We start from the raw sequence: 24,521 nt of genomic DNA, 5'->3' as shown, positions 1-24,521 counted from the left end.
CTCGCAATTCTGTTTGTCTGTTTCCGTCCTAGAATAAAAAATATATATTACAAGGTAATTGTGATTTTCTGACTGATTTTTCACAATTGCAGGTTTATATCTCACAATTGCAAGTTATAAATTTGGGATTACTGGTTAATATCTCGCAATTCTAAAAAATTTAAAAAATTTGAATAACTCGCAATTCTGAGTTTGTATCTTGCAATTCTGACTTTTTAAATCTCCTCAAATGTGATATATTTTTAATTCAAATGCATTTTCTCCAAAAATCTGTGCAGAATGTAAAAAATTGTGTTTTTCCTTTTTACATTGCAATTCTGACTTTTTAAATCTCCTCAAATGTGATATATTTTTAATTCAAATGCATTTTCTCCAAAAATCTGTGCAGAATGTAAAAAATTGTTTTTCCTTTTTACGGTATCTTTGTTTTTTCATAGGTAATTACTATGGCACTCCAAAGCCTCCTGCAGAGCCCAGCCCAGTGCAGCCTGACCTGGTGGACCAGGTTCTGTTTGACGAGGAGTTTGATGCAGAGGTCCAGCGCAAACGCACCACGTCTGTCAGCAAAATGGATAGAAAGGACAGTGCAGCTCCTGAGGAAGAGGAGGAGGATGAGAGGCCACCCATGGTCAATGGGCTCACAGGTGAGACTGGGAATGCACGCATTGATTGAGTGAGTTGATATGGGTTCTGAAAGTAATGTATGTTAGTGCAGAATTATAATGTACTGCATATTTGGCCTAGTATACATTATATGAAAGAGAATTAAAAAATCAATATTGTACAAATGCAACTCAGCAAAGTTAAAAGATTGGATATAAATTTGCAAAGACACTAATTACCGTTTAGAGAATTACCGTTAGTTAAACTACTATATTGTTCTGAAGCATGATACTAGTTTTTGTTTATTTTTATATGTATTTTTATATTAATATTTATATATTTCATATTTTAAATATTTATATATTAAAAAATATATGAAGTTTATCTATTAGTATATTTATGTATTAAGATTATTTTTATATGTGTAGCTAACTACTTTTTCCAAAAGAATATTTTAAGTGTGGTTTAAATACTTAAAATTATGACTAGCTATAGTTTGGTGTGCTAGTTTCAAAGTTTCTCCAACCGTGTGATTCACTGTATTGGCTGCTTACCTGCTAGGCTTTCATTGTAAGTGTACGTTGTAAGTTGCATTTTTGCAAGTTGAGCGACTTTACTTTTGTGATAATTGACAGGAGAGCACAGATGCTGTCAACAGAGCTTAAGTTGTTATGGGCAGATTTGATTGTGTTCCCTGTGAGAGCAATATGAAGAGCTTTACAAGAGGGGTCCTTGGATGTGCAGTCAGTTGTATAAAGCCCCGTGGTGCTAAAGGATGGTGCAACTAGTGTATTGCTTTCCACACATGCTGCTTCCTGTCACGCAGGAAGTCAGTTATCCTCTGTTGATTGCGCCAGAACCACCTGGTCAGTAAAGCTTGCCCTTAAGAAGCTATAATGTAATGGTTTCATAGAGCTGATGTCCACAAAAATTGACAGCAATTTAAAATCTAATTGCGATTGGTGACCTTGTGTGGATCCATAAGTAATTTTTGTCCAATTTCATATTGTGATTTGGTGTTAGTTAATTGTGTTTTTATTAATTGCACAGTTATTTAACATCTGTCTATTCTGTTATACTTGCAATGTGCAAAAACAAGCAAAGCACGTGTGGTGGTGTCTGAATTGCAAAACAATGACTCTTATAAACTGATGGTTCTTATTAATGAATCAGTCAGTAAGATTCACAAACTCAAGAAGTGTACCCATTTGAATCAGACTCAAAGTGAATCACTCTGAGGGGTTGTTGAGTTTAAATCCGACTCCATCATGCAAATGTAAGTCATTCTTTGGTTCAAATTTATGAACAGAGAACTGTTCTGAGAACTGTAAAATGTACCTTAGGTTCAGTACAGTGCAGTGGCCGATTATCGGCACCGATATTAAGCATTTCTATGGTTATGGGTATTGGTCATTTTCAAAACCGATTTGTCGATAAAATAATTTAAAAGCATTTAAAGAAAGTTTTTGTCAGAGACCTTGTTCTTCTTAATTTTGACATTCATTTTCTTTTTTACACCAGATATATATGTATCGGTTCAAAATATCAGTTATCGGTCTACTTGATCTGTAATAATGGGTATTGGCCCTGAAATAAACACATCAGTCAACCCCTAATGTTGTGGCCAACTGTATTTTATTCATTATTCAACCACAGCATGAGCGGGGATGTCTGATTTGCAAGTAATGACTCTTATGAATCAATTATTTTTGATAAATCAGATAGAAAGACCCTATCTGACCCTAAGCTCAAGAACTTTAGCGATTTGAATCTGTCCTCAGAATCGTTCAAAGGGGTTATTGAGTTTACAGATGATTCCCTCACTGAATCGAGAGTCATTCTTCTGTTCTGTTCTCTTTGATTCAGACTTATGAACAAAGAACCATTACTGTGATGTGTATTTCAGTACAGTGTATTTAATTTATAGACTACATTTTTGACATATTTTTGTTCATTTTTACATTTTTACATCATTATTTTTACCTTTATTTACCCCAGAATGTAATTTTGATGTTATCCATGTTTTTGAGTCTAACCACTGAAGAGCTGCAGGAGTCATAGACTGTCTAAGCTGTTTCAGAAACTTGAGCAGTAGTTTTTAAAGTAGACCAAAAGCACAGTCAGTCAGAGTTTTTTCAGTGATTATCCAGTGGCATAAATAGACCATATTGAGCTCAGAATGAATGAGCTTATGGCTGGTATCACTTAAAGTAATGAGCATGTTAAAGAGACTGCTGTTTGCTGTGAGACATAAAAGTGTCTCTGCACACCACAGAGTAACTGCTGTGCCGCTACCTATATCTGACTGTTGTGTACCAGCCCCTGCACTCTGTCTTCTACCTTCTCATTAAAAAGTTCCCTCAGGCTTATTATTAGTCTTTTACTGTCATTTTGGTTCGACATTAATGACTACATTTGAGCCAACCCACTGCCATCCTAATGTACACTCCTGCCACCACCCACCTAGGGCTGGGCTGATGTCGCTGTAGGTGTATGGATTTATTTTAATTTTTTTAAGCTCTACTAGTGTTTCTTAAGTGTAACTTAATGGTAGAGCATGACAATTAAAGTACTAAAGTCATGGGTTTGATTGCCAGGAGACACATCCATCCACTTTTGGTTAAACTGACATGATACACTAGGTTAAGTTGAGGTGATAAACTACTGTTCAGAGTTTGGGGACAGATTAAAAAAATTAATATTTCCATTCTTCAAGGATGCATTGAATTGATTAAAAGTGACAGTAAAGACTTATACGGTACATTGTTACAAAAAATATTTTTCAAACAAATGCTGTTATTTTTAACTTTCTATTCATCAGAGGATCCTGAAAAAAGTACTTTCACAAAAAGTTTAAGCAACACAACTGTTTTCAACTATGATATATTAAGAAATGTTTCTTAAGCACCAATTCAGCATATTAGAATGATTTCTGATGGATCATGTGACACTGAAGACTGGAGTAATGACTCCTGAAAAGGCAACTTTGCTATTAGAATTAATAAATACATTTAAATAAATTAAAATCTATTAAAAATGTAATAATAATCATAAAAGGATGTATTTTAATTTAATAAATACATCCTTAGCGAGAATAAGAGACTTCTTTCAAAAACATTAAAAAATCTTACCAGCCCAAAACTTTTCAACTGTAATGTGTGTGTGTATATAAATATATATACATTTTGAATTTAATTCTGTGATTTCATTGGAACGAAGAGCGGCCATGCATAGCCCAGCCCTCATATCACTCCAGCATACTGAAAATCCACAATATTGGCTGAGAAATAGCTGCAATAAATAAGATCCAATTTAAAAATGCACACCTTTTTTGAGATTTCTAGCTCTTGATTTTAACCCACTTCATGGAACAGTATTTTTTCTTGAGTTTGGGTTTTTGGGAAGACTTCTGGGGAGCTCGGTCGGGGTTCAACTGCAGCGTGCCGAAAGTAGGTAGGATTTACTGATGCTCCCTGCACAGCAAGTTTTCTTTCCCATAAATCAATGGGATACAGAACAAGTGAACACCTTCAGATTATTCACATGCAGTGATAGTGAGCTTGGGGAAGAGACTGCCAAAAAAAAGATTATATTCTCAGCACATTAACCCAGTGCAGTTTCCACTACTGTGTTAGTTGTGTTAGTATGACTGATCACCATGAGAACTGATATCCTATCCCACAATATCTGGCTTCCTTTTGCTATTCCCCCCTTTCAGAATAGATAGCGTTTAAACGAGTTTTCTCCAGACTGGCTTTTACTTAGAATTAATCATGTGAAAAGAGTTTATTTGGGCTTTAAGTTTTAAATTCTAGCTCTATGTAACCTCAATAAACATGAGCTGTTTTTAAGGGTGGAAACTGGAGGAAATCCCAATTTTTTCACCACTAGGGCCAAAAGAGGTTTCTGGATGCACTGGGGGGAGGCTTTGTTGGCCGTGTTCGTCTCTAGTTGGACAAGATGCCTCACAGCTGTACTCCATTATGATTGGATAGAGCTTTGTAAACCCTCTGGCACAACTGTAAGGAAGAGATGCAAATGGCAACAGTATCTAACTGAATTTGCCAAGTGCAAACTGAGACGATTTTGCAACCCAGAAGTGTGTTTGTGGGTTTTTTATTGATTAAATTCGCATTACTAAAATGGCTAGCCTTGCCTTTGCAGTGAGGTTATAATGTTTGCGTTTACATGCTTAAGGCCAGTTGTGATAGATATGGCCTCAGACTATTTAATGTACACTCTTTGTAGTCTAAAATAACTGTGTGGAAAGGCTCAATTGTAAGGGCTGAATGGCTGTTTTTCCATAGCCGCGTGTGGAAGCAAACCTTCACCATAGGTTTCACCATAACACAACATCTCGTCCTACTTTCAACACTCAATCTGCAGCACATTGTGTTCATCTGTTCCCGTTACGCTATTTCCTGTGAACACTCAAGTACCACATTCTCCCTTCTGTTTATCATCGAGTTCAGCTTCTTTCTTCATTCGGCCACAAGCTTCTTATGATATTTGCTTTTGAATGGTGGAGCTTATGTTTCTGCCTGTGTCATGAATGGTGCCGTCATGGTTACGGCAAAGGAACAACAAGTGCTGATTCATCTGCCACACATGCTGGCGTCCCAGTGGCAGGCTTGAATCATTCCGATGAACGGGCTTCAATCATGACTATGTCAGCAAAAGCATATCAAGCCGTTTAATGACAACATATACTTTTTCCATTATCTCACCTCCTGTTTACATGTTCTGTACAACCAGTATATCCAGAAACAGACATAAATCCATCCATCCATATATATATATATATATATGTAAAATATATGTACATTACTGTTCAAAAGTTTGGTGGTTGGTAAGATACTGGACACAAAAATTTTGGGAAAAATTCTTTTTTTTTTTCAATTAATAAATGTATTTTTGATCAATGTAATACATCCTTGCTGAATAAAAGTATTAAATACTATAAAAAAATATTTTACTGACCCTAAACTTTTGAACGGTGGTTTAGATATAAAATTATATTTATGTATACATATACAAATTTTAGATAGCCTATTCATTTTGTCATTATGTGATGTTTCCTGGGAATCAACCCCGTGACTACAGTAGCACCATATTTTATCATAAGAGTCAAGCTACAGGAACACGTGCTCTCTAGAGTAAACAGAAAGACAATTGGCTCTTTAAACTGAAGGATGGAACATTTGAGTGTTTCATTTTCACCCTCATATACTATCTCTGCATGTGTTCTGATGTGCAAGCAGACTGTCTGTCTCGCTCACGTGCTCATTTGTGTATGTGACACATATCAGCTTCACGGAAGCGTTGTCCGGCTCTGGCCCTGCCCGAGAGGCGGCTCTCTGAACATCAGTACTGGCATGCAAATCCAGTGGCTCGTGTTGCCTGCCTCCTTTCTCTCTCTGTTTCTCTCTCTCTCTGTTTTTCTCCGTCTCTTGAGAAGGTTGGAAAGTTCGTTCCTCAGTGCTAGAGAGAGTTAAAGTATGTATTACTCCCCATTCCTGTGTGTTCTCCCCACCTCTTTCTCAAAGTCTTACTGGTTTTTTGCTCTTTCCACTCACAGAACACAAGGAGGGACCGGAGTGGAGGAAAGCTGTGCCCAGCTACACACAGTCAAGCAGCAGCATGGACTTCCGCAACTGGAACACGCTGCCACGTGACGAGAGCCAGGAGCCTCTGCCCAAGAACTGGGAGATGGCCTATACGGAGTCGGGCATGGTCTACTTTATAGAGTAAGTCCTTATTGCCAAGTAGGACATTTGCTTGGATCTACGGTCCTGTCAGCCTATCAGATTTTAGGGATTGGCATTTGGACTATGTTTATTTGACAGAAATGTTGTTCCAGAAATTGGTTAGTTGCATGTGTTTAAATGTTTATTTATTTATTTTAATGCTTTAAATAGCACTTTGTTTCAGTTATTTAATTTTACATCTTCAAATGATAAATAAGCAGAAATAAGCCAAATCTGTTCTTTTGTGCCCCTTGAATGCAGTGCAGATTAAATAATGCTCTTCTTATCTGGGCAGCTAAATGTGGAGAAAATTATAAACACATGTAATTTAGAAATGGGCCACTGAATGGAAGATGATTTTTGATGTAAGTGCAATATGCAGATTTGCAATTTGATTAGCTTTTTTTTTTAGTGATAAAACATTCATCCAATAATGTGTACTTCAATTTAATCTTTTACATAAATGCTGTTGTTTTCAACTGTCTGTTCATAAAAATACCTGAAAAAAGTAGCACGGTTTCCACAATAATATTTAGCAGCACAATACAAGAAGTGTTCAGAAATATTTCTTGAGCAAGCGTCAAATCAGCATATTAGAATGATTTCTGAAGGATCATGTGACAGTGAAGACTGGAGTAATGACGAATTCAGCTTTTGAAAATTCAGCTTTGCATCACAGGAATAAATTATATTTTAAAATATATTAAAATAGAATACATTTATCTTAAATTGTAATAATATTTCACAAAATTAGTGTATTTTTAATCAAATAAATGCTGCCTTGGTGACCATAAGTAACCAACTTCTCAAACATTAAAAAAAAATATTTTACCAACCTCAGACTTCTGCATGTTCTTAAATTCTATAGTTCTGTAAGCATACAGATGTGTAGGTTGAATACAGTCTGATCCCACTACATCTGCCATGTTAGCATTGTCAGCCGCATCATGAGACAGTAAAGTGTCCGATGGATACACACAACTGATTCTTGACGGTAGCAGAATGTCATCCAGGTTTTTTTCACCTACTGTTTTCATGTATACTGTGTATTCGTGAATACTATCACTTTTAGTATACTGTATAGAAGGGAAGTTTATGGACCATGCAGAAGTTGTGCTGTATAACAAAGAACAATTTGTGGCTCCATCTTTTCAAATTTCTCCTATGATTTACTGTAACCGAGCCCAGATGTAGACAGCAGCTCTCCAGCTAAAGGCTTGCTCAGTAAACAGGAACTCCGGTACTCCTGCAGACACATCAAGCTCGAGTGACCGCTGGGAATTGAAACGGCTCTTCTCTTGCATGCTGACGCTGAGGCTAGCTTACAATTTTGCCAGCCTCTTCCTTTCAGTGTCCATTACCTGTGCCTGTGGTTGCAGCTCTTAACCAAGCATCTCTGCTGTCCACACAGAGGAAGAGAGAGCCAGCGAATCAATACTTCATTCTCTGAACAATGCAAACAATCGGCTAAATGGAGCCTTCCCAGCGGGCCTTGCTTCCACACACATGTCTGCCTGCATGAGTCTCGGAGGACGAGCTGCACCTTTTCATGAATATTTCAGATTTTAAACACATTTGCTTTTGGAGTACAGTCCTCTCCCCTACCCAGCAGAGACAACTAAAGTGGTTTTTGAAAAGTCTTGCTTATGTTTTAATGTGATCAGTGGCATTTTTTTCCCCCACAGTCTTTTTGGCTCAAGTGTTCCTCCTTGTAATCTATATTATAGTATAGTATAGTATAGTATAGTATTAAAAGTTTTTCTTCAAATTATACTAATTTAATAATTTTATATTATATATTTATATATATATATACATACACACACACACACACACACACACACACAACATTCTTCATTATATTTTACATTATTTAAAACCTGGATTTAAAGTTTCTTTAAAATTCACTCCCATTGCTCTGCTAATAAGCTCTAATAAGAATTTATATATAAAAAAAAAATGCACAAATGGTCTCAGATTTTTGGACCCCTAATTATTGAATTATTGAAAAAACAAATTATTATTAATAAGTCACATAAAAAACCTATAATTGGGTGAAAAATAGAACATTAATATGATTCACTTTTATAATTTTTAAGTATGATTATTTATTTTTATCATTTGACAAATATTTTTTTCCATGTACCGCCAAGTGTACACATGGTTGAAAATCACTGCTTTGAAAATATGAAGAAAAAAAAACATCTTGCCATCTGGTTTTAGCAATCGTTGAGCAGCTTTATTGACTGATTGTGTCATTTTTGCATTGTTACAGTGAGCTCTAGTCATATTTCTGTTGTTTTATGAGTGTTACACTGTTCCAGTATAATGACGGTCCATTCTCAGAAAGGTGTTTGTTTACTAATGCTTCTTTCCCTCTCTGTGTAGCCATAATAGCAAGACCACGACCTGGCTCGACCCACGACTGGCAAAGAAAGCCAAGCCTCCTGAAAGATGCGAGGATGGAGGTAAGAGCGAGTTGGTTCATGAATCACACATAAGAGTAAACAGACCCGAGCTGAGCCGTGAGACATTAGCCTGCCTCTTTCTGGCCCGCCTGACTAATGGCTCACAGGAGACATGCTGAGAGCCCATCAGAGTGTCATCTCACACAAGCTATCCCAGCACCACTTTCTGCAATGGGCATGTACGTCCGTGTCAGGCTGGTGGCTCCTCACACCTCTCACATCACAGGGAAAGATAACAAGTCATTTTCTGTACAGCTTACTAATACCTGCACCCCCTGCGTTTCCCTCGCCGCTCAGCCTTCTGATCTTCTCTCTGCCCAAACACGCGTGTAAATCCAGCCAGACTTCTTGGCCTACCTGGTTTTTGGCGTCTCAGAAATTCACCGTCAGAAAATCAGACCCCCTGGTGTCAAGCACATGGGTGATTTGCATCTGTTCTAGCTGTCCCTGATATGCCTGTCTGATTCTCCGCAGAGCTTCCATATGGCTGGGAGAAGATTGAGGACCCACAGTATGGGACTTATTATGTGGAGTGAGTATGCTCATATCATTTATCGTCTAGTAAGAATGATGGATGGCACATTTTTGTCCACAGCATCTTGGTTTGCTATACATTTAAGTTTTCCGTTTGCTTGCTTGGCTTTTTCTTTTACTTTTTTCCCATTTAGTTTTTTTTTTTTATCCAGTTTTTCAGAGTAAAACAACAATAAAAGCATAAAGGGAGTGTAGCATTCATCCTCAATGAAAGGATCACTTACTAAGTTATGAAAATAATACAACTTTATATGAGTTGATTGATTTGTTATGTAAATGATGTCAGAATGCCAAGTCTCTGTATAAAGCATCATTTTTGAAAGATTTGAATACTTGGATCTCTGTGTCCAAAAAAACACCAAAATGGTTATTTTTAACTTGGAAATAAGCAATTTTTAAAAAATGGTGAAATTAATTAAATGAAAAATATTTATGATTTAAAAAAAACCTTGACATAAACACAAAGTTTTGCCAAATATGACTGCATTCATCTAATTTCACTCACACTACTATGCTTATAAGAGAATAAAATAATAAATTAAAAATTAGGAAAAAAGTATGAGATATTTGTTCAACTAATTTAAAAATGTAGTTGAATTAAAATTATATATATTATATTATATTATATTATTGTAATTAAACAGTAATGATATAAATACTACAGTATATATATATAATATATTATAAATGTTATATATAACAATCTATAATGAATGACAATATAATGAAGTGAAGTTTTGAAATAATTTTTTATTTTAAATTCACTCACATTGCTGTTTTAGTAAGATTTAATAATAATATGCAATATTAAAAAAATGCACAAAATGTCTCATTTCTGAACACCTGATTATCTTAAAAATATATAGTTTATTAATATTTTTCTGATATAGAAGACTGAGCAGTGTGACCTATCGATCATCATATTGGCCGGATTTGCTAATTTTCTGCTCTCAAAGCATTGTGGGATATTGAAGTTGTTGACAGGACAGCCGACTCGAGGGCTTTCGGAAGCGGATACAGGATTTGATTTTAATGGCATTTATTTTGTGTAAGGTCAATCCCCGCTGTGCCAGGATATTTATGCAAGGAAGTCAACAAAACATTGTTTTATTTTTGATTTAAATATGGCTTGGCACAGTGCCTTATTATTCTCTGCCTGAATTATCAAAACGGGGAACCTCAGCAGTCAGATGAGAGCACTCAGTCTCTCGCTCTCTGTGGATTGGGTGGATAAGTCTCAGCATGAGTCACCCACAGCAAAAGCACAAAAAGTATCTTACTTTGTGAGGGATCCGTGGCGGTTAAAAGCCTTCCTGAGGTGCAGTCACGACCGGCAGGTACAACAGTTAAAGCCAAGTAACACAATGCAGACGAGCTGCTTTTTTCACTTTATGTGAACCTGTAGGGTGGGAGGGATAAAACAACACACTCCAGCACTGAGCCTGAACCTCTACAGAGGAAACGCATGTGCTGTGAAGCTTGTGTCTCTGGAAAGGCTTGCCAAGGTAATATTGATTCATTTTGGCAGCTAGCAAACAAGAAAACAAATGTGCTGGTTGTAGAGGAGAGTGCATGCCTGCAGCAATTACAGATGGGTTTTAAATATGCCTGTTCTGTGGCACTGGTAATCAAGTGTGTTTTTGCGGTGATATTTGATCATTTCAGAAGGTCATGAAAAGATTCAATGCAACAACAACAAAAAAATATTTTTCAAGGTTTTTGTCTTATTTTCCAGTAGAAACATCCTTATTAAACAAGAGCAATTCTAAAGTCAGCATGAAATTGACACTATTGACTTTCTTAATGTACTCTCCTAGTTTTATTGCAAACTATTAATCTCTGCATGGTTGTTACGAAAGAAAAAATGTTTGTCTTAATTTGTCTTAATCAAAATGTAGTAGCTTCTTCTGTAATGGCTTTTATTTTCTCTGATGTCATTTAGGGCACACTAGTCTCGCGTAGCCAGACCTTCAGACTGACGGCTGAAGGTCTGGAATCCATGGCAGCTTTCATTGGCCAAGGCCCGCCCATGACCGAAATGTCAAACAACCAATCACAGTTTGTTTCGTTTCAGTGTCATGTAACGTTTCAGGGCGTGGAAATGTCGCCACAATAACAGACCGGTGTGTAAAACTCTCAGACGTATTTTAAATCCCCGACAGAAAACTGCTGCTGCATTCTATTCATGACGTATTGACACAAATTTCAAATGATTTTCAACGGTCGCTTTATCGCGTCCAGTGTAGACAGACTTTAGCTGTTGCGGCGCAGACACGTGTTACTCACCTATCGAGAAGAAACAAAGCTACCTCGGCGTCCGATCGCAGGTCTTCCGCTCCTTGAGTTCTCTCCAGCGCTGGAAAGCTGATCTGATATTTATACGGGTCCTACTTCTTGCCTTATTGTAAGCCTTCTTTTGTTCCGCAGACGTTTTCCTCTTTTGTATTTTATCCGCCATCTCCATCTTTCTGTCGCTCGGCTAATGTCCGTCCTGTTCACTGAGCGCTCTCTCTCCTCCACATCATGAGTAGACATGCCCCTTACTGCTGATGGGCTACAAGTTTGTTTTGGTACTCGGCCGACTCAGTTTTCTAAAGCGTTTTTGAAAAAAAATACACACCCCACCTTTAAAATCATACTAAAATACTAAAATTATTACTTTCAGATACTTTTAAAATACTTTTCCAGTGTTCAGTTAAAGTCTTTGATCTAGTCTTCTCAAAGTTGTGTAGTTGAAAGGGTTGCGTTCTTCGCGAGTCAAACAAGTTCATGTCATTTTTACAAGTTTCTGTCTCAGTATGTTGTTTATTTTTCTGTTCATTTACCAAATGTCTGTGGTAAAGGAAAAAGTGACTGCCTGGTTAGCAGACAACAAATAGGAAGAGACGCATGCACACAGTTCCTTACCTTTTGGCTCTGATACGGTTTTGTCCTTTACAAAGTCTATGTTTGCATAAACAGATAGGCATCGCTAATGTTCTCTACTCTGAGTGTTTGTGCAAGCGTGTGTGTCATTGTATCTGCCCTCTCCGGTCTTTTGCACTGACTGTACTCTTTCCTTCAGCCACATCAACCAGAAGACTCAGTTTGAGAATCCAGTGCAGGAAGCCAAGAAGAAACTCAGCCAGGACGCGTCTCCAACCAGTCAGCCAATAGCAGCGGCCGCAGGAGCAGTACCAACGCCCTTAAGTAAATCTACATTTTTTCTGCTTTATTCCCCATTTCCTACTATCTCATTTTTTATTTCTTTTTTTACCACTTTATTCTAAAGCATTTTAAAATTGTATTCCTGTGATCTGCAGCCATTACTCTTCAGTGTCACATGATCCGTCTGAGAAGTGTGTTGCTTAATATTTTTGTGAAACCTAATGTCGATGGATGAATAGGAACAGCTTTTGTTTGAAATAGATTGTTTAGTTTGGAACAGTGTAAATGTACTGTCACTTTTGATCAATTTGATGCATTTTCAAAAAGGTCTTTAGGTTTTTAGTTGCCTGACCAAATCATATGTCAGACAACCCCATTAAAACCATCAAAACAGTCCAACCTAAACACCTAAGGCTGATTTTTTTTTTCAGCAATGGTGATAGGAAACAATTCAGTGAGAATGAGATCAGGAAGTGATAATTGCCACAGAGATCAGGAAGTAACAAGAGCCACTGTTTTCAATTGCATTGTCACATAGTTATTCTGTCCTCACCCAAAAAGTCAAGTAACAACATGATTTTGCACCAGTGTGATTTCAACGATGCAGAGCCAGTCATTGAAAACAAACAAACTTCAGTATATCTTGCCAGGTCCTGATTTGTTGAGACAAAAACTCAGATTAGCATGGAACAGATATGATTTATTTCTTGATGCTTTATCACGCCACACCTGGTTCAGACATGGGTTAAGTGAGAACTGAGTTTATAAAATAAGAGATCCATGAGCTGCTCAGGTGTTAGTTTAAGCAGAGGCAGATCATTTCCATCAGAAGAACATAATCAACATCTGTGGTTAATATGATCTCTGATAATCCCAGAGGCTCAGAGCTCCTTTCATCATATGCAGCAATTCTGTCAGCTAGTGTGTGTGTTTTACCATCTGTGTGTGTATTTATGTGTGACCGTGTACTTGTTCAGTTACACTCACCTGCGCCAGCTTTTGTATATTTATGCACGCGTTCCACTTTGTAGCTGGTGTTTCACTATTGACTTAACATTGCACATCCTTGTTCTGTCTTCTAATGTGACACTAAGCAGTAGCTCTGTCTCTTTCATTTGCTCTTTTTCTCTGAGCTTTTTTCTTGTTTTCAATAGGTGTTTGCTTACGTCTCAGGTTTCAAAGCACGAGTTTACACCTGGTGTACATATACTTGTTTTGTCCCAATCTGCATGCTGACTGTCCTATAGATGGATGGATAGATATATAGATAATTTTATTAAATCATTTTATTATATATATTATTTTATTATCATCATTTAATGGATGAGGTTTCTTCCTAATGATTCTGGTTGTCCAAATTTGTAATTTCATATTTTGAGTGTCTTTATTAGTAGCCATTAGTGATTGATGCTGCTTTATCTTCCACTGCCTGGCCCAATATCCAGCAATTCTATCCTGTTGAATGATTGCATTGAATGATGGAGTTTGGCCAGCCAACACATGACTGAGTTTGGTTTTAGGTTGTTCAAGGTTACACCAGGCTGTTTGTTGTTTGGCCTCCCTGAGCGTCACTGTCTCCTGTGCGTTCCTCTGTCCTCTGAGCGTTGATTTTGTCCTCCTATCCCCTCTGGAAGGCTGGCAGTGGACGTCTGTTCTGTCTCATTAGTGAAAGCGCACGCAGCCCCCTCCACGCTATGCTCTGTTAGCTGGCCAAGACACTTTAATGAGTGGATGGTGATGCCTAGCTGAGAACAGGACAGGGACGAGTGCACAAAAATATAATGCAGTGTTTTCAGAGAATAATCAGAAATTATAACCATAACTATACATTTCTACCAACAATTATGATAGTAATGGCAAAATTCATACATTTTATTTATTTTCTTCATGTACTCAAGCAATTATAAAACAATTTTAGCTCTTGCCACTTGTGTATTTAGGTCATTTTCTACACACACACACACACACATATATGTATGTATACAGCACTCATACTACACCTTTAATTAAACTCCGACATTTCATAATCTGCTCGCCCTATGAGAGAAACAGTGGCACTTTATGCATAAGATGCATAATAAGGTAAACATAAACATCAACTTTCCCACTTTTCCCAGAATTCCCACACCAGCTGAATGTGAAAACAGCAGTACAGGAGGGATAAATCTAATAATATGCAAGAATGGGTTTGTACCTGTGTCCAACAACCAATTCACACGCACTTGTGGTTCACAGTTCAAATGTGTGCCATGGTTATTACAATCAACATAATCCGTTTCATAGGGCCAGTCCAACTCATCAATGTGGCTGTTATGTAAATCCAATTCCCACCACACATGGTGAGATATCCATCCCTGCTCTCCTAATGAGATTGATGTGGCCTCATCTGATGCTGCTGGCACTCTCAAATGAGACAAGAAAAAAATAAAACCACTGGCTGGGTTAGAAATGACTGTAATTAGTGTATGATCTGCCGTTTAGAGCTGATTCAGAGTCAGTGTTGAACACCTTCCTCTTAAAGGGCTAGTTCACCCAAAAATCATTCGGAATGACATAAAGGTGAGTAAATTATTTATTTACTCATTCTTATTATTTTAGAATTAAGGAAGAAACCTGGAAGAAGCATATATTCAGAACCTCAAACCATTTGTAAAAATTAAAATACACTTAGCTTATGCAGAGTTTAGAAAGACTGAAAATGCAGCCATCCTTTTCGCTTTATTATTATTCATCCAACAGGTGAAACTGTAAAGTGCTACTTGCGATCTCTATTGTTTCATAACTCTGTGTGATTATCTGATGTAAGTGCTCAGTGCTGTTACGCTTTACATAACTTGTTGAGCAGCATGAAACTGGCTCTTTTATTTAATGGATACTTTCTACACATCATTTCCACAGTCCTCCAGGGGTTTTTGTAATATCCTGTAATTGTAGAATGGAATTTGGAAATGTGCAATATTCCTCTCAAGAATTGGAAAGCATCATCATTGGTTAAGTACAGAATGATATCTAAAAATATTGTGTGTAATTTTAATGGTTTTTGTTAGTTATTGTTTTATAAACTACCATTCAAAAGTGTGGGGTCAGTAAGGATTTTGCTTTGAAAGAGATTAATATTTTTTATATAGCAATGATGCATTAAATTAATCAAACGTGACAGTTTTCAAATAAATGCTGTTCTTTTGAACTTCTGTTTAGCAACTTTCTGTTCCACTGTTCCAATTGTTTTCAACATTGATAATAACAATAAGAAATGTTTCTTGAGCAGCAGATCAACATATTTGAATGATTTCTGAAGGCTCATGTGACACTGAAAACTGGAGTAATGAATGCTAAAAATTCAGTTTTGACCGCAGGAATAAATTTGATTTTAAAATATATTCACATAGGAAATAATAAATTTAAATGTTAACAATATTTCAGAATATTACTATTTTACTGTATTTTTGGAACAAAATAAGCCTTAGTGAGCATAAAACACTTTTAAAAAAAAAAAAAATCGTATTGACAAACTTTTGAATGGTAATGTATATCTCACTTTGTACATGGAAAAAGACATTTTATTATTTACATTAAAATTATAAACTCAGATCTCCTTATAAAATGTCTGTGATTGTTGACATGATAAAATGACCTTCCAAGAATAAGCAGTAAAGTAATATAATTTCATATACTGCATGATGATATCAGTCATACTCGTTTTGTAGCATTCTTAAAAAATCATGTTTATGTCAGTGTTTAAAGTTTATTTATAGTAGTTCATCTTGGAGGGGTCACCATGGCAACATCATTTATACATTCGACAAATTTGCATGTGCTCCCCACAAATTGGTTTAAGAAAAAAAAGGGATGATTATCAGCCCATCCGAGGACATTTTATCAGATGAAAACATCGCCAAATGTTGCTTGAGCGTTTTCTTAGTGGTTATTAATTAGGAGTTCCTAACCAGAACACACTTATGAATGTGCTGCTGTGAGGGTAAATGGTTTAGGAGTAATTGAGGAAGAGTCTAATGGATGGACTGTGATAATTAATTCAAGTGTATGTGGATATATACAGAACAATCCCACTATCATTCACTCATTTAGTGATGTATCTTTTACTCTCTTTATTGCTCTCTCTGTTGCATTATTCAATGCGAATGACTAATGGAGTCCAGACATCCCTCCTTTCCTCTAGTTCTCTCTGTGCCGCTATACTCGGTTTCTTTCACAGCCTGTTTTGTGATTGTTTCAGTAGTACAGTAAGAAGCACTGCAGGAACAGTTCAGATTAAAGTAAAATTATTTTTTACTTAAAAAGTTTTTTATGAAATATAGTAGTGTTTAGCATAAATAATTTATCCGTGCACATCATTATTTTTTTTAATTCATATGCCCTTGTAATCTTTAATCAAAGTAACTGCACCTATTCCCTTGCAATGAAATCTCTTCTCTAATGGCATATTTACCTGCGTGAGGACAGGACATCCCATCCAGCGCTAACAAACGACAACAATCCAATCAATTCCCCATGGACCGAATTAAGTCCCGCCCTACTTTTTCCTCATTTCACTGCATATATGTATTATATATGCATATATTTTGACAAACTGTAGAGATTTCTATACAAACGGCTCATTTAGAAGTACATACTCTGTCTTGCTTTGTAAACAAGCTTTAAATTGTTAGTCTCACATACACTCTCTATCTTTCCTCTTTTAGATGAAACTGGTTTAAGGGGATTCACACGAGACCCATCTCAGCTGCAGGGTGCTATCTTGCGCACAACTTTGAAGAAGAGCCCTCAGGGCTTTGGTTTCACCATCATCGGTGGAGACCGACCAGATGAATTCCTTCAAGTGAAGAACGTCCTGAGAGATGGACCCGCTGCACACGATAACAAAATCTCTTTGGGTAAATCCACTCGGCTTATGTTCATTAAGTTCTGAGGCAACTTGTTGCTTATTTTATGAATGTTGATAGGCCATCAGGTAATTCATTTGATCCATGTATCGTTATGCACACTAACACCCTGGATCATTGGTGTTTATCGCTGCAGTCTCGAATGGTACCATATGTGGCGCATTGCTGGATGCCACATCCATTTCTTGGAGCATTGCCGGGTTACTAGATTCCAAGTAAATAATCCTGTGAAAGTGCCCACAGTGGGATCGCATAGATAGCGATAAAATAAATCAGAATCAGTGGGTGAGCATCAGAGGAGCTGGCTTTCCTGCAGAGTTGTGTTTGGTGATAATTGCAGCGCTTACACTAACACTCACTACCCTCCATTACAATGTGAAGAAACAACTGCCTGTACTCCCTGGAGACATCAGTCTGTACATAGAATTGTAAAACAGTTTAAACGAGATATACATTTAATTCTGGATTCGAGTGTGGCGCAATAAACATGCTTCAGCTGGCTCAAAGAAGCATGCTGAAGGGTAGATTCATCTGCATCCTATTTCTTTATGCAAATTCTGTTTGGTCAACAAGCTATGAAAAAAGCCATAGAGGGCTGTTTATGAGCCTCTTTTTGACCTGGCAAAGCATTAATCGTAATTGTGGATTCTCAGTATTTGCTTTTGTTCACTTGGTATTTGTCTTGAATCGTCAGACTTTTGACTTGTTGCAGCATAAAATTTGATCCTCATTTATGATTATTCTGGCCAAGAATAGCTCACTTAGATAGGAAGAGACTATCTGATTGACATGGAAAGCAGCCAACAGCAGTTTGTTTAATTTTTATGGGGGACGGGATTAATTGAAGAAGTTGAAATTACAATAATAGATTGTCATGGGCAAAATTCAGATAAGCTGCATTTTTTTGATCATAAATAAAATAAAAATAGTATTGTGAAATATTATTAGAATTTCAAATAAGTGCTTTATATTTGAATATATTTTAAAATATCATTTATTTCTGTGATAGCAAAGCTGAAATTTCAGCAGCCATTACTCCAGTCGTAAGCGTCACTTGATCCTTCAGAAATCATTCTGCTGCTCGAAAACATTTCTGATTATTATCAATTTTGAAAACATTTGAGCTGTTTAATATTTGTGTGGAAACTGAGATATTTTTATTTCTTTGAATAATAGAAAATTCAGAAGAACAGCATTTGCTTGAAATTGAAATATTTTTGTGATATTATAAATGTCTTTACTGTCACTTTTGATTAATTTAATGCATCCTTGCTGATTAAAAGTATTTATTTCTTTCCAAAAAAAAAGAAAAAATCTTAATGACCCTAGACTAAAGTCAGGCAAACAAATTGGAACTGATGATTTCAGTCAGTGCTTGTCGTTTTTATGTGCACTATATTTATCTGGAGGTCAGTGAGAAGTATTTTACTTGTTTTGTTAACGGAATATCTAAACTCATACTCAAACCTCATGGCTAGCAGTAGACCTGGCCCAATTACTTGATCATCTGAATGAAACATTGATGCTCGCAGTGCTTTGACAGGTTGTGTGCTTCGTGCCAATATTACTGTATTAGCAGCAGGATGTCTTGGGCAGAACAGTGACTTTCAAGAAGTGACGCAAACCTGGAAGGATGCCATTGATTGGTCAGGAGTGGAAAAGGATGCAGGAATTCCCCAAAGTCCTCTGCATTGATCAATAGACACACTTCCCATTAGATAGACTGCAACAACTGAGCGGATCATTGACTTTAGCTGGAGTAATGGTTGCGTGGGCACTGCCTCTTTATCACTGCATATCATACTCATACACTCCCTCATGAACAGAACAGAAGGAGCCAAGACAGCTCTCGTTGCTGGAATCAAAATGAACAGTTTAAACACATTGGCAGGATTTGTATCTGTGCTCAAATTGACACAGTAGCCATGTTCCAGATCCGAGTGAGTTTGCCTTGCTGCCTATTGTCTTTATACACAGTCAGATAGCTTCAAAGATGCTATGCTTACTAAAATTGAATCTTATTAGAGACTGATTTAAAAAGGCTTTATATAGACAGCAATTAAAATGGTCACTCACATCCCACACAAACAGCAGTCTTCAAAAATGCATGATTCAAATGTTGCTGAACTAAAACAAATTGCATAACACACAGATATCGGATGTAATTGTGTTTTAATTAGAACTATGAACTTTTTTGTTGATACTTTTCAGTACTGGAAAAAATATAGTTAATGCAAATGTATTATGGAAATACATACAATTTTGCCTTATATTTTGTCCAGAAATAGCTATTTTACTGTTTGAAACAGCCTTTGCATCAGGAATGCATACCGTAGAAAACGCTTCAAATGCCAAAAATTAATATTCTATTAAGTGCAAAAACAGTATTGTTGTTGTGACACCAAACTATTAAAAATCATTTTCATTAATTTAAATAAAATACAATTTAAATTAAATTAAATTAAATTAAATTATTAACATAAGAATTAAAATAATAGATCATTTAAAACAAAAAAAAACAAAAAAACGTAAATGAAAAATAGAAGTGTTGCCTGTAGCAACAAACTAAAATATAAGCAAGTTAAATGCTAAAATTACTAAAACTGATATAAATTCTAATGAAAACTGAAAGTATGAGATAAAAAGTTATTTTAAATATTAACAAATACTCCAATAGTATATGAATAATAGTAAAATAACAACAAAAAATGCAAAGCACTTGCTTTTTATTTAGAACATTTTAGTACTGAATAAATGTAATTTTCACTGAGCTTGTCACATTGCATTCTGGGAATGCCTTATGTGTGAAGGATAAATTCAACACTGCCTTTGGCCATTTTGGCCATAACAAGGTATCCAACTGTTTGAAACAGGCTGTGAGTGCATGAGAAACCTGACTAATGATTACCATTGAATCTAATGTTAAAATGCTTCCATTGAATCTAAAGTTAAAACACAATGTATATTACATACAAATATTGAAGTAAGTAGTGGACTTTAATCAGATTTAACAATTTGTCAGTACCAAATAAATGTCATTTTTTTAATTGGGCACATCATGTGATGATGGCCAAAACAAGATATTTTGCAAGGCATCATAACTTTTCCTAAACATGCTGTCTAGGTAGGGTTTGGAACAGCTGCTTCGTTCATACTCATTCTTTGTCTATCGTTTAGGTGATGTTATAGTGGACATAAATGGTACATGCGTGCTGGGTAAGACCCATGCAGATGTGGTCCAGATGTTCCAGTCCATTCCTGTGAATCAGTATGTGGATATGGTCCTGTGCCGTGGATACCCGCTGCCAGAGGACACCAACTCCAGCGAAGAGGGCACGGGCGACTTAACTGCTATGCCGGGAATGGACGGGCAGCCCATTCATTCAGACGGGACGCCCTCTGTGCAGGACCTCCATTACATGACCACCGATGGCAGACATCCAGCTGCAGCAATGCCCAACGGACGCTACCCAGAGGCGGGAGAGACCACCCTGCTGCAGCCCGAGCTGGTCAGCGTGCCTTTGGTAAAGGGGCCGAGCGGATTCGGCTTTGCCATCGCAGACTGTCCACTGGGCCAGAAGGTGAAGATGATTCTGGACGCGCAGTGGTGCCGAGGTCTGCTGAAGGGGGACGTGATAAAGGAAATTAACAGGCAGAACGTGCAAACCCTCACCCATACGCAGGTGGTGGACATCCTCAAAGACCAGCCCATGGGCAGCGAGGTCCACGTCCTGGTGCTCAGAGGAGGTGAGTGATGGAGAGAGTCTGACCTTGGGTCCAATTACCTCCTATTTATTTTGACTGCATCCCACTGCAGGCCTCATCTGGCTCTAGTGACAGTTAAAGGGATAGTTCATCCAAAAACTAATATTCTTTCATTATTTTCCAGTGTTGTTTTAGTATTATTTATTTATTTATTTTTTAAAGATTTATTTTTGGAATTTTACCTTTTATTACGATAGGAAGCGAAGTGGGAGAGAGAGGGGAGGCGGGCTTGTGAAAGTTCCTCGAGTTGGGGTTCGAACTCGGGACGCCCGTAGTGCAACAGCATTGTATGTTAGCATGTTGCCCACAAGGCTATTTATATGCTATTGTAGTATTTGTTTATATACTGAATTAGCTTTTATTTTTATATTTTTATGTTTTAATTTTCATTTTTGTTTCAGTTTTAGTTGTTTTGTTAGAAACAGTTTGAATAGAAATACTTAAAAACTAATATTAATAAAAATGGCAAATAGCACATAATATATTATAGCAGATTTTTAAATATTTATATTTAGGTTTAGTTTATTTTTATTTCCATTTGTGACCCTGGACCACAAATGTAAGGGTCATAAGGGTCAAGAAAATGACAATGAAATTGAGATTTATACATCTTTCCATTGATGTATGGTTTGTTAGGATAGGACAATATTTGGCCGAGATACAACTATTTGAAAATCTGGAATCTGAGGGTGCAAAAAATCAAAATATTGAGAAAATTGCCTTTAAAGTTGTCCAAATAAAGTCCTTAGCAATGCATATTACTAATCAAAAATGAAGTTTTGATATATTTACGGTAGGAAATTTACAAAATATCTTAATGGAACATAATCTTTACTTAATGTCCTAATGATTTTTGGCATAAAAGAAAAATCTATAATTTTGACCCATACCATGTATTGTTGGCTATTGCTACAAATATACCCATGCAACTTATGACTGGTATGTGGTCGGGGGTCACATTTGAATAATTTTAGTGCTTAAAATTTATTTCAGTTAGTTGCAAAGGCAACATTTCTCATTTTCGTTAAAGCTTATTAAAGTTTATCCCCAATTTATATAACAAAAAAATAACTAAAACCAAACTTACTTTTCATCTAATATTTTTATATAATTTGTTATATAATTTAATTATTTTATTGCAATTAATGTAAATGATTTTCATAGTTTTTAGTTTTTGTTAACAATAATAATAACATTTACTCACCCTCGTGTCATTTCAAACCTGAATGACTTGCATTCTTCATTGGAAAAAAGGACTGTTTTTTCCATAGTCAAAGTCAAAGGGGTCAAAGAAAGTCAAATGTCGTTTGGTCTCCATTTAGTTTGGAAAATTGTGCATTCCACACAAGAAAGAAAGTCAGTCATACAGATTTGGAGTGACGAGTCTGACTGAGTAAATGATGATGACAGAGTTTTCATTTTTGGTGAACTGTCCCTTTAAATAAGAACTCCGAGAGATAAAGTTGTGATGAAAATGATTTATGTAAGCTGAAGATGTGTGAAGAAGAATAAAGCGAGAGACATAGCAAGGAGGGTGAGAGCTCAAAGATATAGACGCTTGTGTTTGCGAGTGAAAGATCCTCACATTTTAGTGAGACTGATCATCGTATATCACTATAATACCATTAACACCTGAAGGAAAAAAACGTTCATGCTTACACGCCGTAAAACCATCTCAGTACAGCAGGTTACTGGGGTGATTGAAGCTCATTTGTGAAGTAATCAAAATAAAGTGATGTGATTCTTAATTACTCCTCTTCATTTGAGTACAAAGTCTATACAGTTTCAGTTTGTGCTGCTGCGGTTTGTGGACACTTTATCAAAGGTTTATATGCATGAGACAGTTGCTACACCAGTTCTACCATCTCCTGAACTCGTAGAGAAAAAACCCCAACAATGTTTTAATTGAACTGAATGCTGTATTTACATGCACAGCAGCGGGCGCATAGCGGCTATACACACAGATCTATATTGCATCTAGTCTGTGGTTTGTCTGGAGCCCAAGTGAAAATATCAGATTCTGCGTTCACTTACTGACTTCCAAGTTTCGGCTGTCACAGCGCAGACATCGGATTGTGGCTACAAAAGGTCAAGCGAATTCATAAGCAAGCTTTTCTTCTCTGACTTATACAAACACGATTATATGCTCAAAATCTGCACAAAGACCAGTGTAGCACAGATGTGGCTATTCTACATAGTTATTGTTTTTTTGCAATAGAGACAGCTAGGCCTTGTTAGTATTCAGAGTCAACATGCCTGCCACAGATGATCATGCTCCATTGTGTATATATTATGTCTTCTCATTTATTTCTCCAGTATAAGTAAATGCATTGTGGAGTACACTGCCCCTTAGTGGCTAGTGTTGTTTTTTTATAAAGGTTCTCCACTCTATTAATATATACTACTGAAAATCAGCTTCAGGATTGAAACATTTTGGATTTTAATAATACGTTTTTTTTGTATCGTTTTGTTCCTCTGCAAAAGTTTGGGGCATGTTAGTTATTTTTTATGTTTTTAAAAGAAGTCTCTTATGCTCTCCAAGGCTTTATTTATTTGATCAAAAATACAGTACTTTTTGTGAAATATTATTACAATTTAAAATAACTGTTTTAATATTAAAAATGTATTTTATTTTTCAGAATACATTCTAACCTGCTGGAATAATTCTTATTATTATCAGTGCTGAAAACAATGGTGCTGCTTAATTTATATGTGGAAACTGATAGCCTACTTTTTCCGGATTCTTTGATGAATAGAAAGTTCAGGTTTACAGCATTTATTTGAAATAAAAATCTTTTGTAGCATTATGAATGTCTTTATTGGTCATTTTTGATCGATTTAATGCTTGCTATAAAAGAATTATTAATTTCTGTTAAGAACAAAAACATACTGACCCCAAACTTTGGAACAGTAGTTTGTGCTGTTTTTCACATTGAGACAGATGCTGACTTGATTAATATTTTGCAAAGCTCTTGATATTGGTATTAAAAGTGAAGTGTGCAGAAAAACAATTAATGCTAAAATACTTTCTCCAGCTTGTACAATGTTTATAGAAAGCCAGTTATAGGTTGATTTCTGTCATTTTAAACATTCTGTTTGTTTTGTCCCAACTTTGGCTCAGCCAATGGCGTGAGTTTGGGGCGGGGCTATCTGTTTATCTGACCAATGACTGACTAGGCAGCGTGTTCTGTAAGCCTGTTTGAAATACTCATTTCATTTAATTTCGTGTCGTTAGTGACGTAAAACTGGCACACTTCACTTTTAAAGGGGTCATATGATGCGATTTCAAGTTTTCCTTTCTCTTTGGAGTGTTACAAGCTGATTGTGCATAGATAAGATCCCTGAAGTTGCAA

At 36.4% G+C, this 24,521-nt stretch overlaps 1 protein-coding gene across 4 annotated transcripts in view; it reads left to right on the top strand.

Annotated features, from left to right (window-relative positions):
- Positions 1 to 24,521, top strand: part of magi3a (membrane associated guanylate kinase, WW and PDZ domain containing 3a) — a 149,442-nt gene that overhangs the window by 109,045 nt on the left and 15,876 nt on the right. For all 4 annotated transcript variants that reach the window (XM_016460475.1, XM_016460474.1, XM_016460473.1 and 1 more), the window contains 7 exons: positions 438 to 644; positions 6,182 to 6,350; positions 8,739 to 8,818; positions 9,293 to 9,350; positions 12,417 to 12,541; positions 17,203 to 17,394; positions 20,581 to 21,150. In XM_016460475.1, the coding sequence (XP_016315961.1) occupies positions 438 to 644; positions 6,182 to 6,350; positions 8,739 to 8,818; positions 9,293 to 9,350; positions 12,417 to 12,541; positions 17,203 to 17,394; positions 20,581 to 21,150 (1,401 nt within the window). The remainder of the gene's footprint in view (positions 1 to 437; positions 645 to 6,181; positions 6,351 to 8,738; positions 8,819 to 9,292; positions 9,351 to 12,416; positions 12,542 to 17,202; positions 17,395 to 20,580; positions 21,151 to 24,521) is intronic.

This window comes from Sinocyclocheilus anshuiensis, unplaced genomic scaffold (assembly GCF_001515605.1).
Source record: "Sinocyclocheilus anshuiensis isolate Anshui unplaced genomic scaffold, SAMN03320099.WGS_v1.1 scaffold32, whole genome shotgun sequence".
In the NCBI taxonomy this organism is placed as follows: domain Eukaryota; kingdom Metazoa; phylum Chordata; class Actinopteri; order Cypriniformes; family Cyprinidae; genus Sinocyclocheilus; species Sinocyclocheilus anshuiensis.
This window is presented reverse-complemented; position numbering and strand designations above follow the sequence as displayed.